The sequence below is a fragment of the Neolamprologus multifasciatus genome, chromosome 3 (genome assembly GCF_963576455.1).
Source record: "Neolamprologus multifasciatus chromosome 3, fNeoMul1.2, whole genome shotgun sequence".
Lineage (NCBI taxonomy): Eukaryota > Metazoa > Chordata > Actinopteri > Cichliformes > Cichlidae > Neolamprologus > Neolamprologus multifasciatus.
In genome coordinates, this window is record NC_140441.1 from 27772147 (window position 1) to 27789573 (window position 17427).

Sequence of the window (17427 nt, forward strand, 5' to 3'; positions counted from 1 at the left end):
GCCGTGATTAGTGCCTCTGTGCTGTCTTTCAGTCCAGCTTTGTCCAGCCACTGGTAGGATTTCTGGATATCAGCCACCTCCTCTATCTGCCGGTGGTACATACCGTGCAGGGGCCTGTCCTTCCATGATGGTTCCTCGTCTCCCTCCTCTTTCTTAGGTTTCTGCTGCCTGAGGTATTCACTGAGCACGCTGTCAGTTGGGGCCATCTTCGTGATGTATTCTTGGATGTTTGTTGTCTCATCCTGGACTGTGGTGCTGACATTCACCAGTCCCCGGCCCCCTTCCTTCCACTTAGCGTACAGCCTCAGGGTGCTGGACTTGGGGTGAAACCCTCCATGCATGGTAAGGAGCTTTCTTTTCTTTATGTCAGTGGCTTCTATCTCCTCCTTTGGCCAGCCTATTACCCCAGCAGGGTACCTGATCACGGGCAGGGCGTACGTGTTGATGGCCCGGATCTTGTTCTTACCGTTCAACTGACCCTCTGCAGGTACTTGGTGGTTGCAGCTTTCCTAGCGGCCTCTTCATGGTTCCCATTCGCCTGCAGGATCCCCAGGTACTTGTAACTGTCCTCTATGTCTGCAATGTTACCTTCTGGTAGTTCAATCCCCTCAGTTCTGACTACCTTCCCTCTCTTTGTTACCATCTGACTACACTTCTCCAGCCCGAACGACATTCCGATGTCATTGCTGTATATCCTGGTGGTGTGGATCAGTGAATCGATGTCTCGTTCACTCTTGGCATACAGCTTGATGTCATCCATGTACAGGAGGTGGCTGAGAACTGCTCCGTTCCGTAGTTGGTATCCGTAGCCAGTCTTGTTAATGATCTCACTGAGGGGGTTCAGGCCTATGCAGAACAGCAGTGGGGACAGAGCATCTCCTTGGTAGATCCCGCACTTGATGGTGACTTGTGCTATGGGCTTGGAGTTGGCCTCTAGTGTTGTACGCCACTGATGAAGGCTCTTAGGGTCCCGTTGATCTTGTACAATTTTAGGCATTCCAGTATCCAGCTGTGGGGCATTGAGTCATAGGCCTTCTTGTAATCAATCCAGGCAGTGCACAGGTTGGTCAGTCTGGTCTTGCAGTCTCGGCTGACTGATCTGTCTACCAGTAGCTGGTGTTTTGCGCCTCTGGTATTCTATATATATATATATATATATATATATAGATATATAGATATATAGATATAGATATAGATATATAATATACATAGATATATCTATGTATTTATATGTGTATATAAATATACACATATACACATATAAAGTAGCACTTCTGATTATAGCTCGGTAACAGAGGGTAAAAAGTACTGTAACAAAGTAGAAACAAGAAGGTAATAATTGAAAAAATCTGTTATGACCACTCAATTACCAAACTAATAACAATGTAACATTCAAGTAATTGTCATTGTGGCGTCAGCAGTTACATTTGAGTAATCCAACCCATCCATCCATTCTCTTCCGTTTATCTTTGTCAGGGTCGTGGGGAGCCTATCCCAGCTGACTTAGGGTGAGAGGCAGGGTACACCCTGGACAGGTTGCCAGTCTGTTGCAGGGCCAATACTTACTAATTAACCTACCCCATAATAATTGCACAAATGTGGTAGGAAGCCACAGTATCCAGAGAAAACCCAGGCAAACTCAACACAGAAAGACACTGGCCAGGACCTTCTTGCTGTGAGGCAACAGTGCTAACCACTATGCTGCCCCATTTAATTAACATTACACTGAAATAAACATTTTTAACTTTTCAATTTGTTTCTTGTCTTGTGGTCACTGATATTTAAGTGAGAAAGCGAGGTTCTGCTGATATGTAAGGAATTGAATGCTGTCGGCATCAAGGCGAATTTACAGCACTAACTTAAGTGGTTATGCCAAGGCTACATGCACTTTCAAAAATGTACAGCTGATCTGTGTTTTAAAAAAGCATCCATTGGGTTTAAAAGACAGCAAAGAAGTGCACTGAAACAGTAATGGGCTAACTCACATGCTTCCCCTGAATCGATGCCAATTTAGGGTGTTGTTGATAGTGAAGACAATCTTTAGCAATCTGAAATAAGAAGGCATTCATCATTTTCAACGTTTTCAGCAAAATAAAGCTTAATCTTCATCTTTCATTCCAGAAAACTTTGCAAAAGAAAAGACAAACCAGTGTTTTCCATTCAATAAGGCCAACAAGTCGATGAAGTCATTGGAAAAAGTGCTCAAAACAGGATAAAATATATGTCTTTTTAATTTGTCTCCTCATCAGTCCAAACTTTTAAGTCAGGCATCATGAACATCATGATTTTTTTACAGGCATTAAATAGTCACTTTTATTAATAAATAAAGATGTAAACATAGTCATGATTACACCCTAGTGATTTTAAAAACTACTTAAATAATAGCCGGTGAGGCCTTAATGCAACTACAGCTCTGTTTACTAAGACTGTAGTATTACAGTCTGTCATCACTCAGCATCACAAAGAATATAAATGCATTTAACCTCAGTAAATGTTATGCTTTGGTGCTTTGAATTGCAGCAGTTTTTCTGATTTTTAAGTAAAAGCAAATGGAAACTTTCCCAAGATCAGTGTCCTTAATCCAGTTCTTTTGCACCCTTGTGAGTGATCATGTGTACATGCTTGTGTATTAGTAAAAAAAAAAGGGGGACTTTTTCCAATGCCCGAGGTCAAAACCTGAGAAGAAAAGCGTTATTCATAACCTCCAGATTTGATGATCTGCATCACCATGAGTTACAGAGCAACTGCAAAGTCATAACAACACAACAAAATCATGAGATGCACTATAAAATTTTGTAAGATAAAGGTTATTCTTATATTCTATATTATGAAATGTGTTTTATTTTAAATTTGGGGGCATTTTTTTTTCATGTCCGTCATAACATATTCCAAAATTATGTCAAAACACACTCACGCACTTCTGAGGTGTGTGAAGAGGCCATTAGCAGTTTATTCCAGCAGAATTATTTATTTCAGTGATCTAAAGTTTAGTCGTCGGACATTTGATGTACAGCACCTGTTTTTGGATTTAAGTTACACTTTGCAAGAATGAACACAGCTGTGCGCTTCACACCCACCTACGCGCACTTCTGAAGACCTTTGAAAAGAGAAGTGTAGAATGGCTCAAGCAGCTTTTAACAGGAAGCAATTCTTGTTTTCTTGGTGTAACCTGAAGATGGTTAAAAAAAACAGGAAATGTGACATCACATATGAAGGTATTTCCACTACACATAGTTATTATTTTTAGTTGTCTGGACGTTTTACTCTAAGTTCCTGATGGTCGCAAAGACTGCTCAAAATACTTTACCTTACTTTACACTTAAAAGGGGGTTTGTGTTCTTTTCATAATAAAATATGTAGGACTAGCTGGAGTTAACGGGCGACTTCAACCGTTAATGCAGCAACAAAAGTTTAATCTCCAAAAAGGTTTTGTGGGGAAGCAAGGGAAAAATAGTAGTGCATGCCAACTTTGCTTTGACAGCTTAATTTTTATTTCGGCATTGTAGAGCCTATAGCATTTATGTGCTTCCACTGCTGGACCGTTTTACTGTCAAAACATTAGTGAGCAGTAGAGTTTCTCTTGAAAATTATTAGCCATGGAAATTACGGCTTAGAGTTACAAAAGAGTTTGCAGTTAGTTCCAACTGTACAGTAACTGTGTGTTAGACATGGACGCTACTATCTACTACTATTTACCAATCTAAACATATCTCCATGTTTCTGATGGTGACGACTTCTGACTGACTTTGAATGCAATTATCATTCCAATACTATGAGAAATAATAGCCTCGTTATAATCTAAGGATGCATCTCGCTAACATAGTTGCTTTGTGTTGCAGAATGTGAAATGTGAAACCAATGAAATAATATTTTATTCCCATTGAAAGAACAGACATCTGTCGCTTTTCAAGCAATTTTGTGACAGAAATATCTGAAATACAGACATAAACTAATTGCAGCTGTTTTCACACTTGTTTCCTTTTTCACTGTGCTAAGGGGGGGGGGGGGGGGGGGGGACCCTTTCTTTCGGAGGCCAGAGGGGAGAAACTAATGAATGCTTTAACTTCATTTGAGAGATCAGCACCCAGCAGCACAATTTCTGTTGGCTCGCTGTCACTTTTAAAAGAATGGAGTTGAAGGTGGGGGGGATGTTTGTGACAGAGAGAAAGGAACAGGAGGAGGGATTTGCAGACCGGATAGCGGCTCAGTGACATCAGCTTCGAAAAATGTGTGTGTGGAACTGAGAGTGTATGTGTGGAATCAGAGGGAAAATGGAGAATGGGAAAGCGCTCCCACTCTGCTCCTTTTAACGAGAACTAAAGAGAACACGAATGTGTGCTCGTCGTGTTATTCCTGCTGGTTGTTTGTTTCTTTAACTTTAAATTAACCCCACATGCATAACAAATATTTCTCTGGGTTATTCTCCAAAAAGGCCCTATTTTAATAAGAGATCAATTGAAGAAATTCCCCAAGGTACCCAGTGATGCATCTGTGTGGGTTTGAGCATGTGTATGTGGATTCATCTTGCAGTGTCAAAGTGCTTTGAGGACAAAGTGAGTGCTAAACATATAACAGTCCATATTACCATGGGCTAAACTAAAAGTAGGAGAAGGTAAAACACTTAAAATATTTGGATGGAAAGAAGATTAGAGACTGGTGATCACTACTGTGAAGCTTGGGGTTCATTAATGGTGTTTTTAGATTGATTACATGACTAAGCCAATAAAATAAAGCTAAACCAATAAAACAGCTTAGCACAATAGTCACCTGACAGCAAGAAGCTTCCAGGTTTGAAGCTGTCCAAAGACTCTTGTCAGGTTAGCTGGTAAATCTAAAGTGTTGTTATTGTGACTTCAGTGGTTAGTCTGTCCATATGAACATCACATCTCAGCCAGGGTCCTGGATAAGCGCCCTAAACGAGAGTGCTGAGCCAAGGATAAAGCAGCATTCACACGGATACTTGAAATTTGTGCAAATGGAGGCGAACAAATTGACATCGAGGGAATGCCTGAATCAGTGCTATCCAACGGATAATATTACTATTTTACTTAAGAACAAGAAGCTCTGAAGAAATGCAAGATAAAGATGTCCCTTACTTATCCCCAAAAGCATTAATTGAAAGGAAATGAAGAGAAATGAAGAAGATAAGATGACAGTGTGTTACAGGGAATTGTAACACCTGTTCAATCTAATATTTGATTATCCTCAAGCTTCACAGCCCCCTGAAGTCCTTTCAAAAATTTAATTATTATTATTATTAGTAGTAGTAGTAGTAGTAGTAGCATTAGCATTACTGACATATATAGCGTCGTGGCGTGTTATTGACAGAGTGAGGCGTTGTTTTCAACAGACGATCTCAGGGCGAATCAGACAGCGTGCTTAACCGTGACCGAGAGAGAGAGAGGAGGGGGAAGAGAGAGAGACAAAAGGCGTTTCCACGTTAGAGCAGCCAGTTTCAGAGGCGGATAGCGAAGCAAGCGGACATAGTGACACCTCACGAGCATCATACACCCCCAAACTCGTGCTGACAGTTCGTCTAACCCAGGCACCGCGGCCGCGTTTTGCCACGCTGATGACTCACACTCAAGTTCATCACTGAGCGCCTTAAAACCACAAAAGTGAACCGAAACCAAGCGGGACTGACCAGGTGGACTTTTTTCCTCCCTCCTTGCACCACCTCTGCCGCCTCTGTCGGGCTGCTTTCTACGAGTTTTAGCGTTTTAGAGGAAATCGTCCCGCAGACTCACGCATCACTTCCATCTCTGTGTCTCTCTCCCTGCCTGTAGCTGACTCATTTTTGCTCCTCGGGGTGAGTACATCTCTTTCTAACTCTCCCTTCCTGTCTCCATCTTTTTCTTTAAAAAAAAAAAAAAAATCATGCTTTTTCTCACACGCCTGTGGGGGATTGTTGCTTTAAGACCCATTTCCCCCAGAGTGTACTTCATTCATTTGACCGTCAGCCCGCTCTCCATTCATGGACACGGCTCATTTCTGTCATTGCATACCGTTACATGGAGGCTGTGTCGGAGACTCGCCTACTTCACAGCCTGCTGTCAATGAGAGTTGTTTTTTTGTGAACTATAAAATAAATCTGAGACCCCTGTGAGGAGGACATACAACATTGGTCAATTAAGTGATTCCACGGGGCGTTCGTCACAGTTGTTTCTTAACAATAAAATAAACACTTTTAAGAAGCTAAAATTGAAATAAGTGTATGTCCTTAACTCATTCATGGACTTTTAAATGGCAAATGGATGGATGTGTCATTCTCAAGAGTGCACTGAATACACCATTGATTAAACTAATTGGATTGAGTGTAGTGTGGCTGTGGGCAGGCTATTCATGTATCTAGTGTTCTTTTCATTACACCCCTGCTGAATATCCCCACAGTTTTCCATAGGCTGGACATTACAGTGCACTCTCCCACTGAATCCCAGCTATACTGTGTGATAAAAGTCTGTGGTGTTGGTTTAGTAGATCTGTATTCATGAGGATCACATGATCTGGAATATTCTGGCTCTAAACCAGAGGAGCAGATGATAAAGCACTGGTGACCACCTGTGACTGTCCCGGATGGCTGAGAGTGTGTGTGAGCGGATGGGGAAGGGGTGGGTCTTTTATGAATGAATTTGGGTGGATGGCCAGCACTTTGTGTGTGCACATGGGTGGGGGTGAGCGGAAGTCTTCTTCCCCAACTGTAACAGACTTATCTTGACTTGTGAACTTGTGAATAAGGGATCATGTTTGATTTGGCAGATTTTTAGCCAGATGCCTTTCCTGACACAACTGTTTTCTATCGGTGGCTTGCACATGTCACACCAGCATTTTTCTTTGAATGTTTGGCAATAGTTTCTACTTAACTGTAAAAGACTTCACACAAACAAAAAGCTCCAGTGACAAAATTTAAACTATTGTTTTTAAATTCATAATGTTATTTATAAATTTATAATACATAATGTGTAATTTCTAATATGTTCTTAAATCTATAGCTGGCCCATTTTACCGACGCATTGATTATGTTTTTCTTGTGTCAAAAGTGACATCTGCACAGCTCTGTCCTGTTACGTGCTGAGGAAGCGAGTGCTTTTTTCAATATTCTTCTGAATGATGGGATAAAACTATCAAGTTGTCTCCACTCAGATAAAACCTGTACATCAGTGCTGGCATAAGAGGAAAGAACAGCAGGTATAATGGGACCATTATTAGCTACAGCCCTTAACTAACGTGTTTTGTTTTTGATAGAGGTTTGACATATGTAAAAACAGCCAAAAAGATTAATTAGAACTATAAAGAGATACAAAAAAAGTAAAAAAGAACAAGGCAATTTTTGAAGTTTAATGCCATTTTACCATCAGTTGTTCTCTCAGTTTACTTTTAAGTCTGTTTTAAGCTAAAACATTCATTGCTGTATGTAAATTAAACCCATTTTATGTTTCCCTTTGCCACTTCTTAAGCCCGACATTGGTCGCGTTGCTTGCTAGCATAAACTCAAGCAGTCATTTTTTTATGGTCAAAAGTTAGAAAAGCATCACGGTAAAGATGCTGGCACGGTATTCAGCATATTTATTAAAAAATGACATGAACAATTAGCCAAGTAGATCCTGATTAATTTTGTTGACATGTAGCTTCTGCTCTAATTTTAGCTATTTGTCATTAATTACTGCATATTCCCATTCTTTCTGACCCCATCTGCCACACTCATACAGCACATTGCACTTTAGCGTGTAACAGATGCACAGTGTGACAGCTGTCAGTCCATTTCCTGTTAGGTCACATTCCACTCATTTTTATCCCTGAACACTGTCCACTTTGCAAGCTGTCGAACATTCCTGTGGACTTATAATACATCTTTGTGAGGACTTTTTTTTTTTTTTAACTTTGCCTGAGGGTAAAGCTTAATTTTAGGTTATGAACAGAGCTTAAGGGTCCTCACAGTTATACAAATAGGGGCCTGTGTGTGTGAGCCTTGACTAAGCTTTTTGGGAGCCGGTCTCCTCTCCTTTTTGATACATATATACATCGATCTGTAGTTGTGCACACAGACAAAAGAAATAAGTGGGACAGCAGAAATGTGCTTCCTCTCTCAGGTTCACTTCCTATATATGTGTGTGTGTGCGTCTGTTTGTGGTTTCGGATGTCCTCCTGCCACCGCCAGGGGAATGTTTGTGGTCGATTGTTTGCAGGCACCGAGACAAATACAGTATTTGGGAAAAGCGGTGTTAAACTGGCACTTGAAATAGTCAACACCAAAGGCACAATATGCTCTTTGATTTTGTTTATTTTTTCCATGCACTTTTGCAATTTCCTTTTCAACAAGCTGTTGGTTGTCGCACATTACAGACAATAGAAATCTAACAAACCCATTTGTGCAACAACTCACAGCCTAACAGCCAAAGTGTTAAAAGGACCTGTTATTTTTGGTAGAACATTGCTTCACCACAAGTCGAAAGCCAAATGTGCACTCCATTTTAGGCTATATGAAAGCCCAGCGTTGAGTACGGTTATGTCTCAAACCACAGGAAATGAGGAATTGAAACTTTGCTGAGACAAATCTGGACTCACTAACATCCGATCCATTTCCTCTGTCCCCGCTTTTAGTTTCATTTGGTATGAGACACCATAAAGTGCAGTGCATTTCCTCCTCACATTCTCTTGCAGAAGTAAACTTGGCTTTATCTCATAGCAACAAACATTAATAAAAAGATGCATGTTCAATTCATTTCAATTCAATTCAATTCAATTCAATTCAATTCAATTCAATTCAATTCAATTTTATTTATATAGCGCCAAATCACAACTACAGTCACCTAAAGGCAATTTATATTGTAAGGTAGACCCTACGATAATACATACAGCGAAAAACCCAACAATCACATGAACCCCTATGAGCAAGCACTTTGGCGACAGTGGTAAGGAAAAACTCCCTTTTAACAGGACGAAACCTCCGGCAGAACCATCTGCTGCGACCGGTTGGAGAAAGAGAAGGAAGACAGGATAAAAGACATGCTGTGGAAAAGAGCCAGAGATTTATAACAAGTATGATTCAGTGCAGAGAGGTCTATTAACACATGCTGAGTGAGAAAGGTGACTGAAGAAGAAAGACTCAATGCATCATGGGAATCCCCCAGCAGCCTATGCCTGTTGCAGCATAACTAAGGGAGGAGTCAGGGTCACCTGATCCACCCCTAACTATACTTTAGCAAAAATGAAGGTTTTAAGCCTAATCTTAAAAGTAGAGATAGTGTCTGTGTCCTGAATCAAAACTGGGAGTTGGTTCTATAGAAGAGGGGCCTGAAAACTGAAGGCTCTCCCTCCCATTCTACTTTTAAATACTCTAGGAACAACAAGTAGGCCTGCAGTGCGAGCGCGAAGAAATGTTAACCGCCAGTTCTGAAAAAAAGTTGGGAGATGCTCTAATATGTAAATAAAAACAGAGTGAACTGATTTGATTAGATGTCTACCTGCAGTTCCTTTAGAGCAGGTTTATTTCAGCTCTGTGGTTCGTCACACTCGAATCGTGTGTTTTCAGCTGCTGATGAACAATCACTAATTAGTCATCAGTTGTTTCCTTAAGTTTGCCAAACTTCAGATTTTTGTCACAGAAAACAGAAAATGTATAAACTGAGAAAATTTACAACTATTTTAATGCATATTTTAGCCCATTTTGAATTTCAGGGCATTAACACATCTTCAAACAGTTGAGACAGGGCCATGTTTATCACTGTCTGGGATCCTCTTTTAACTAATAGTCATAAACAGAATCATGCCTGTTTTCACTGCAATACTTCCTGAGTGCCTAATGATCACGGGCATCCAAAATTGATTTTTGACTTTGTTTCATCATGATATCTACTGCCGATGATGAGATATTCCAAGTCTTCAAAATGTTTGATTAAGCAACATCATTCTTGAATTATTTTTCTTGCAGATTGATGAACATCTGCCTATTTTTTCATCTGAGAAACTCCACCTCTCTAAAATGCTCTTTTTATACCCAATCATGTTACTGACCGATTAACATAATTAGCAAAACGTTCCTGCACTTGTTTCTTTTAGTATCATTTACTTTACTAGCCTTTTGTTGTTATATCTCAAATTTTGAGACATGTTACTGCCATCAAACTCAAAACAATAAAAAAAAAAATGAATGACATATTTTCTCAGTTTAAACATTTCATATATTTTCAGTATTCTATTATTATTTATTAACAAGATATAGGTCCATGAGATCCTGTCAAATACAAACATTTTGTAGAAGAATGCTACGCTTTAACCACTCGTACAGCAGGCAGCCCCATCCTTTATCCAAGATATTGAACTACAACCAAAACAAACTGCTAAAAAAAAGCAAAGAAAAAATGCAAAAGTTGACATTTAATCTTTTACCATCCACCATTGAGATCGTGATGAAGCAACAACATGAGAACATTTTCAGAAAATTAGAAGAAGGTAGAACATGACGTAGTCTTATGTATCAATTATCAGTTATTATTAACATGTTCATTTTTGTTTGTGAGCACACTTTATTTTTTTCAAATCCCATTGTAGCTTTCTCTGCTACTAAGTACTAGTTGCCAAAGTTTCCACAATCAAATATTTTTTTTAAATTTTATATCATTTTATTATTGCTTAGATTTAGAAGTTGTTAAAGAACTGCATTTTTAAGTGATTAAAAGTCTCTGACTAACCTTCAGTTCCTCAGTGGCAGAGGACACTGACAGCGGTGACTTCCATTATTTAATAAAACCTTGTATAAGCTTGATCTGACAACAGTGCATGTCAACACATTATGCTGGGTAATTAAGCTCACATCGTGCTGAAAACAAACACAGACGTGTGTGGTCTTAAAGTACAGACTCGGGTATCATGAAAAGCAACCTGTGTTTCGCAGCAAAGATGCCTCGCAGTCACTCTGGAGGGATCATTTCCCGCAGCAGGAGATCCTCTGACATGCCTCCCGGTTCACAGAGGGGAACATATATTTCACTGTCAGACTATCCCTGCCTTTTGTTTCCCATGGCCTCTCCCCCTTCGGCTGCAGATTTATTTATTTTCACCATGTGTACACAGGGCTCCCCAGGAAGCTATGAGTTACAGAAGGTCACTGGTACTATGGCATGTTACATCACTGCCTGTAATCTGCACTACAGCTTGCAACGTCCTGCAGCCTACTTTTCTCAGCTGTGTTTAGGTGTCCGCTGACAGATTAAACCCTAGGAGCAGATTCCACTTTCTATCCAAATTGGAATATTTCTGTCCATACTATCAGCAAATAATATAATATTTTTCTTTTTAAAAATGCAACAAAATTTGCACTGGAAGCCTGCAACCCAAACCAAACTAATCTTCTGCAACAAATAAACACATCCAAGAAGTTTTGAGGATTTTTTTCGTTTTACTTTCTTTTAACGAGTTAAGTATCAAAGTTCAGCTGCAAATTAAGGTTGAATCTATGTCACCAGTGTTTAACTGGGTAATTCTCTTAAACACTATTTCTTCCCATTTATTGTGGATGGATTTATGAAGCCTACCACCTAAACACCAATGAATCATTCTGCACTCTGCTAGCAAACTCCTGTATTTTTCAATGTGGTTGAGTTTTTAGGTCAAGTTTGTAGAAGCAGCATGTTTCATTTTGCAAGTCTTGCAGGTAAAACGTTTAATTTGTAATAATCCAATAATCTCTTTTCAGCTGTATTGAAGTAACCGTGTTATCTTCATACAAAACAGACACAACATTAAAATCCAATAATAATAATTAAAACCTAATACTGTTTCAAATCCGTTAGGTTTTCTCTCTACAAACACTTGGTTAGGCTCCAGCCTCCCTTCAAGCCTAAATAAGTGAGTAAGAAAACAGATGGTTGGATGGATGGCAGCTGTGGCTCTCAAGGCAGAGCAGGTCATCTGCCAGTTGGAAAATTGGTGGATCAATTCCCATCTCGCCTAGGCTTCATGTTAAAGTTTCCTTGAGTTTATGCTATGTGCATGGATCAGAGTGTGTGAATGTTAGGTTAGGCACAAGCCTCGCTATGTAAATGTATGAGGCTTGTAGAAGAGAGAGCGTTGAGTGCTGAAATAGTCAAGTCCATACCTTGATGTGACAGCTCTGCCAAGTCAAGTCATGGACCTGGGATTGTGTTGTTTTGCAGCAGCACCCCATTCTTTGAATGGGGTGGGGCCTCTATGTGTCAGTCTTCTTCTGGTGCATAACACAGATGCTTGGGTCCGATTGGGATCTGGAGAGGTTGAAGGCCGGGTCAGGACCCCAAGGTATTTGTCATGCTGCTCACCCAGTTTGTCGTGTGGCACGGGTGTATTGTCCTGCTGGGCGAGGCTATTGCAGATGGAGAGAGCCATTCCCATTCTGGGGGTGATTGCTGTACATCAATTTTTAGATAGTGGTTGTTGACGTATTAACATGAATGCTTGAGCCCAAGATTACTCATAACTGCACATCATCTGAAACAGTATAGGAAACCTTGGTCAGATGTTTCTGTTTCAGTCATTGGGGTCATAGAAAGTGATACCGCCAGCATGGCCGAGCAGTGGTCATGAGTGAAACTGGAACCCACAGCCAAGTTTACCACCCCCGCTAATTTAAAAAAATGTCAAACGCTGTTTATTGTTTAAAATTTACCCCGAGCACCGTCCGCTCCACTCTTTGGCAAACAGGATGCGATGCCTTGAAGGGGAAGTCCGCATTTCCAATTACATCACCAGATGTAGTCTGTTTTTACTCCCTGCTCTCTTGAATTCTCGATACATTGCAGATCGCGCATGGGTTACATGGGTATTGTCATTTAAAGCCACCCACACGCCTTCAGTATATCCTAATGTTCTGTCGTGTTTGCAGGTTAATGCACTCGACAGATTGTCATTTTGATGTTTACCTTAAAATTTTGCACGATATCCTGTATATATGTTATTAGGGAAAAGAAGAGGAAGCGAGCAGCCGGCCATCATTAATCATGCATTCAAACTAAAAGACAGATTTACCTTGTGTATCTGTATGTGTGCCGTGATGTGTTTCAAAGTCACACATGTTAAGCGCTCTCGCTGCAGCCAAAAATTTAAAGAAAAAAAAAAAACACCACAGATTTAATCCCTCTGGCAACTGCTTGGTTGCGTGGTCGTTTGGTTGCTGTGCTACAAGTGACGCCTACACAGCTACTTTGTAATGCTTGCTGCTACTTTTGAAAATGTTCTTCTGCACTCCTCTGTGTAAGTGAAGCTATGCAAATAAAACACACCGCAGTTTTCCTCTTTTAGGGCGGAGCAGAAACGTGCTGGCTTGGTAGCAGGATGGTGTGATTTCAGCATGATTGTTGGTTAAACTAGAGTGATTCTGTTAATCGCTTTATTTATTTGTTAAAGGAGAGAGGGAGAAAAACACAGCAGGGGTGTTTTTCTGCTTTAACACAGCTGTCTAAGTGTTTCATAAGCCCAATCTGTCTGACTGGCAGTGTTTCACAGTGGCCACAGTAATGGATAAAATGATCTGCACACACACACACACACACACACACACACACACACACACACACACACACACACACAGTACACCTAAGCCTACAGAGACGGGCCAGAGTCACACAGACAGCAACAGCACAGACTGACACATGCGCACACACAAATGCTCTCTATCCCTCTGTTTTGCATGTATGCACAAACGCACACTGATTAAAGCCATTCCTCTTCATCCGTGTGCATAATCTCCTCTGCTGCTTGACTCCGAATGAAACGCCTCAGTGGGTCTGATTGGATTTGATAAGACTTGATTCGATTGGAGCAGGAGAGGAAGAGAAGCAAAAACAACTCTCCTGTGTGTGTGTGTGTGTGTGTGTGTGTGTTTCAGGTGTTACAGGATATTATGTCAAAGGTCAGCTTGTATTGTTATACCCGTTTCCACCCTTCTCTCTCTCACATGCAGATGCTTGTTCCAAACCTTCTAACTGATTGCTGCTGTTGATCGAATGCGTTTTAATAGTGTTGTGCAAAAGTCTTGAGCCATCTCTCACTTCTTTGCATTTTATTTGAAGCAGCCAGACTGTCTTGTAAATGTTTTAAAGTGCTCTTGACCAGCCTTTTTGAAAGTTTCTTTGCCTGCTACTCCCCTATGAACCATTTAAGCATAAAAAAGGCACCGAACTCAATGTTGAACCAGTGTTGTGTCTACACATAAGAGAAAACTTAGCCAAGAGTTTTAAATGATATCTTCAGGCACTTTGTTATAAGCAGCATGTCACAAAAACACAATTTGTTCCTTGTGTCCTTAAAAAATGAACAAAAAAACTAAGAAACTGGAGAAGTGACAGACAGATGAAGAGCACACGATTAGTATCTAAAAGTCATGTACTTGAGAATGAGAAAAATGTCAAATTACACAAGAACTGGACTGAATATCTGTGGCAACAGGTCTGACCGAGTGATGACTCCAAATTTGAAACTGTGTCTACAACCACCTATAAAGCATGATGGCGTCTTAGTCAGGGTTGGGATGTTAATAGTGCTGAGGATCTCGTCAAAATTAATGGAATTTTGAACAAAGAAAAGTCCCATAAGAATTTCATCCACCATACAGTATCATCTGGAAACCATCAGAATGACATTGGCTTCATTTTTCAGTGTGACAGTGATCCCAAACACACTTCCAATGCAGGGAAAATATACCCAGATAGAAAAACACACAGTGGAACTCCATCAGTCATGGAGTGACCTCACCACAGCTCGAACCTCGAGCTGAAGCAGTGTGGGATCATCTGAAGGCAGTCAACATCCAAAGAAGAGCTTTTCATGTGCTTGAAGAAGCCTGGAGAACTATTCCTGAAAACTACTTAAAGAAATGACAAGAAAGTTGCCTAACGGTGTGTTCACACCGAACGCGATGGACGCGAACAAAAACGCCCCAAACGCCCCTAATTTGACGCGTGCACATTCGCGCCTCAACGCGTGTCCAAGAAAAATCCATCACGCGCGTGAACCGGAAATATGGGAAGGAAGGAAGTTGTGCCAGACGGTATCTTTTTTTTTTTTTTCTTTTTTTTTTTTTTTTTTTTTGCCTGTCCCGTTTGGCTCTTTTGCCATCAGAATTATTGTCTAAAGGCGAAGAGAGATGCCCAACGGATTTTCTTTACCAAATTGACCATCCCAGCTTTGCCGTAATGGTCCATTTGATTCACCTTTTATTCTTTATTTTATTTTCACTTGCTGAATACGGGACAGACTTGACTGGGGGAAAGAAAAGGGAGAAAGAAAGAGGGAAAGAAAAACAGTTGAGAAGAGGGACGGGGGAGAAGGGCAAAAAACAAAAACCAACAGAATAAGCAGAAAAAAAAAAAAATAAAAATACATATATCGATCACCTGGATCACCTGTTGAGAAAGAAAAAAGAAAACAAGCAGAGGAAAACGAGAGTAATACAATAAACCACATCACAATGATATATGGGAATATGACAGTAAATACTAAATATTAAACATTATTGTGCAGCACGTAAGATCGACAGCACAGTGTGCATTGAGGTAGGAGCCAAAAAGGGTGTAGTTTGTGTGTGTGATCACCCGTGTGTACACCTGTGAGCATGGACGCGCTTGTTTTCTTAAAAGGTTCCCTCATGTAATGATCTGCTAGAGGGTGTGGGGGGCCACTGCCCCGTCCTCCAGGGCATGAAGCAGGTATGGAGGAGATCAAAACTCCAGACATCCAGAGGCCCCCAGAACACAAGAGACCAAGGAAGACCAACAGAGGGGCAGCCGTGCCACCGTCCCAGAAAGAGCTGAGGAGAGTCCCAGATGAGGGGTCACCCAGCAGCCACGGAGCAGAAGCCAGGGGGGGCTGCAGTGACGTGCCCGTGAGCTCCGCCGGCAGCCAGCTGTGCCTGAGTGACCGAGCCCCAGGCCGAGAGGCCGGGGGCACCCCACCTCCGAAGTGGCCCAAGCGAGCCCCAGGCTCCAGGCCCCGATAAGCAGCCGCCAAGGAGTGAGCCGGTGTGTACCCGGACGCCCACCCCCGGACACAAAGAACCACCAACGCACCGATGTCTGAGGGAGTCCGCCCCCGGCAGGGGAAGTGGTGGGGGGAGATAGGCCTCCAAACCTTGGAGGGCCTGAGCTGTCCTCAGAGAGGTGGCATCTGATACCCAACCTGACATATAGACACAGACATACAGGCACACACAGATACAAACATCCATTCCCACCCTCATGCTCTCATATGCACTTACTCCACACTCAACCAACGTGGAGACAGACATAAAGAGACGCTGTACACACAATCACACTCCCCAAGCGTACTCTACGAACCGGGTCTAGGTACCCTTGCCCCTGGAGGGGGGAACTGCACCCAGACCCAGGTTGTGTTACCCTTTTCCCTGCGGTGGGGAGAAGCCGACCGCCCCGACTCCGCAGCAGCAGGGGGGCCCCACATTCCGGATCCCAGTCGGACGGCCAACTCCTCCTCCTAGCCCCCCTGCTCCAGCAGAAAGCAGAGAACGAGGGTGAGAGAAGACTCCTAACCTCCCTGCCTCCTTGCCAGACGGTATCTTTGCAAGATGGCAGCTGTCGAGCTAGCGCTTGAAGAGAGAGTCTCCCTTCTCTATGTACTGTGGAGAGCAGAGCAGCGGCGTAAAAGACGTCCTCGCCGTACCTGGGTCCATCAGGTCCTCCAGAGGCATGAGCAGTTTGGTGACTTTCACCATTTGCTCCAGGAGCTGCGCCTGGATGATGGCCGATTCCAGCGATATCACCGTCTTTCACTCGGCCAGTTTGAGGACCTTCTTTCCCACGTCGGTCCCAGAATCGCCCGCCTAGACACCAATTACAGGCGCTCAATCCCACCTGCAGAGTGCCTGTCCATCTGCCTGAGGTTAGTAAAAGTATTTAATATGGTAGTCCTTTATTGATACCTGTGCTAATATATGCTAAACCATCCATTTATACACTGCTAACATGGATGTGCTATGCTAACAGTGAATGCTCTCGGTGTTTACTGATAGCAAACTGTGGTACGGAGACGACTGTTTATAATATTTCTAGTGATACTCAGAAGGTCTCATCAAGTCCCGATTTAATTCGATTTATGCTGTTATCAGTGTTTGCATTGATAGCATGGCTGTGGTGTCATATCAATGTATGCGCTCGGTGTTTGCTGTTATCAAACTGTAGCATTAGGACCACTGAGTTAACCTTTGTAGTGATACTCACTCCTTTTTATTTAGACCTGGTTTAATTCTGGGATAGTTGAATATTTGTATATAATCACCGCAGACTGTTTTAGATTATATCTAATATATATCATGTAATTATCCTTATAATTACTAAATGTTTTATGTAAGATTTATGTTTTCTAATTTGTAATTTCGGAATTTCAATAATGTATTTTGTAACTGCAGTACACATAATACTCATTTTAAACAATTTTGTCCAG

The 17427-nt window shown here is 41.6% G+C and overlaps 2 protein-coding genes across 3 annotated transcripts in view; both read left to right on the plus strand.

Annotated features, from left to right (window-relative positions):
* The first annotated feature begins 5412 nt into the window (after positions 1–5412).
* Positions 5413–17427, plus strand: part of pea15 (proliferation and apoptosis adaptor protein 15) — a 59948-nt gene continuing 47933 nt past the window's right edge. The window contains exon 1 of the mRNA XM_085146733.1: positions 5413–5809. The gene's annotated coding sequence lies outside the window, so the exon portion shown is untranslated. The remainder of the gene's footprint in view (positions 5810–17427) is intronic.
* LOC146522408 (uncharacterized) overlaps positions 15031–17427 on the plus strand; it is a 45174-nt gene continuing 42777 nt past the window's right edge. For both annotated transcript variants that reach the window (XR_014871643.1, XM_085146707.1), the window contains exon 1: positions 15031–16866. Coding sequence is in view for 1 of the 2 variants with exons in the window: in XM_085146707.1 (XP_085002833.1) it covers positions 16553–16866 (314 nt within the window). In the remaining variant the exon portion in view is untranslated. The remainder of the gene's footprint in view (positions 16867–17427) is intronic.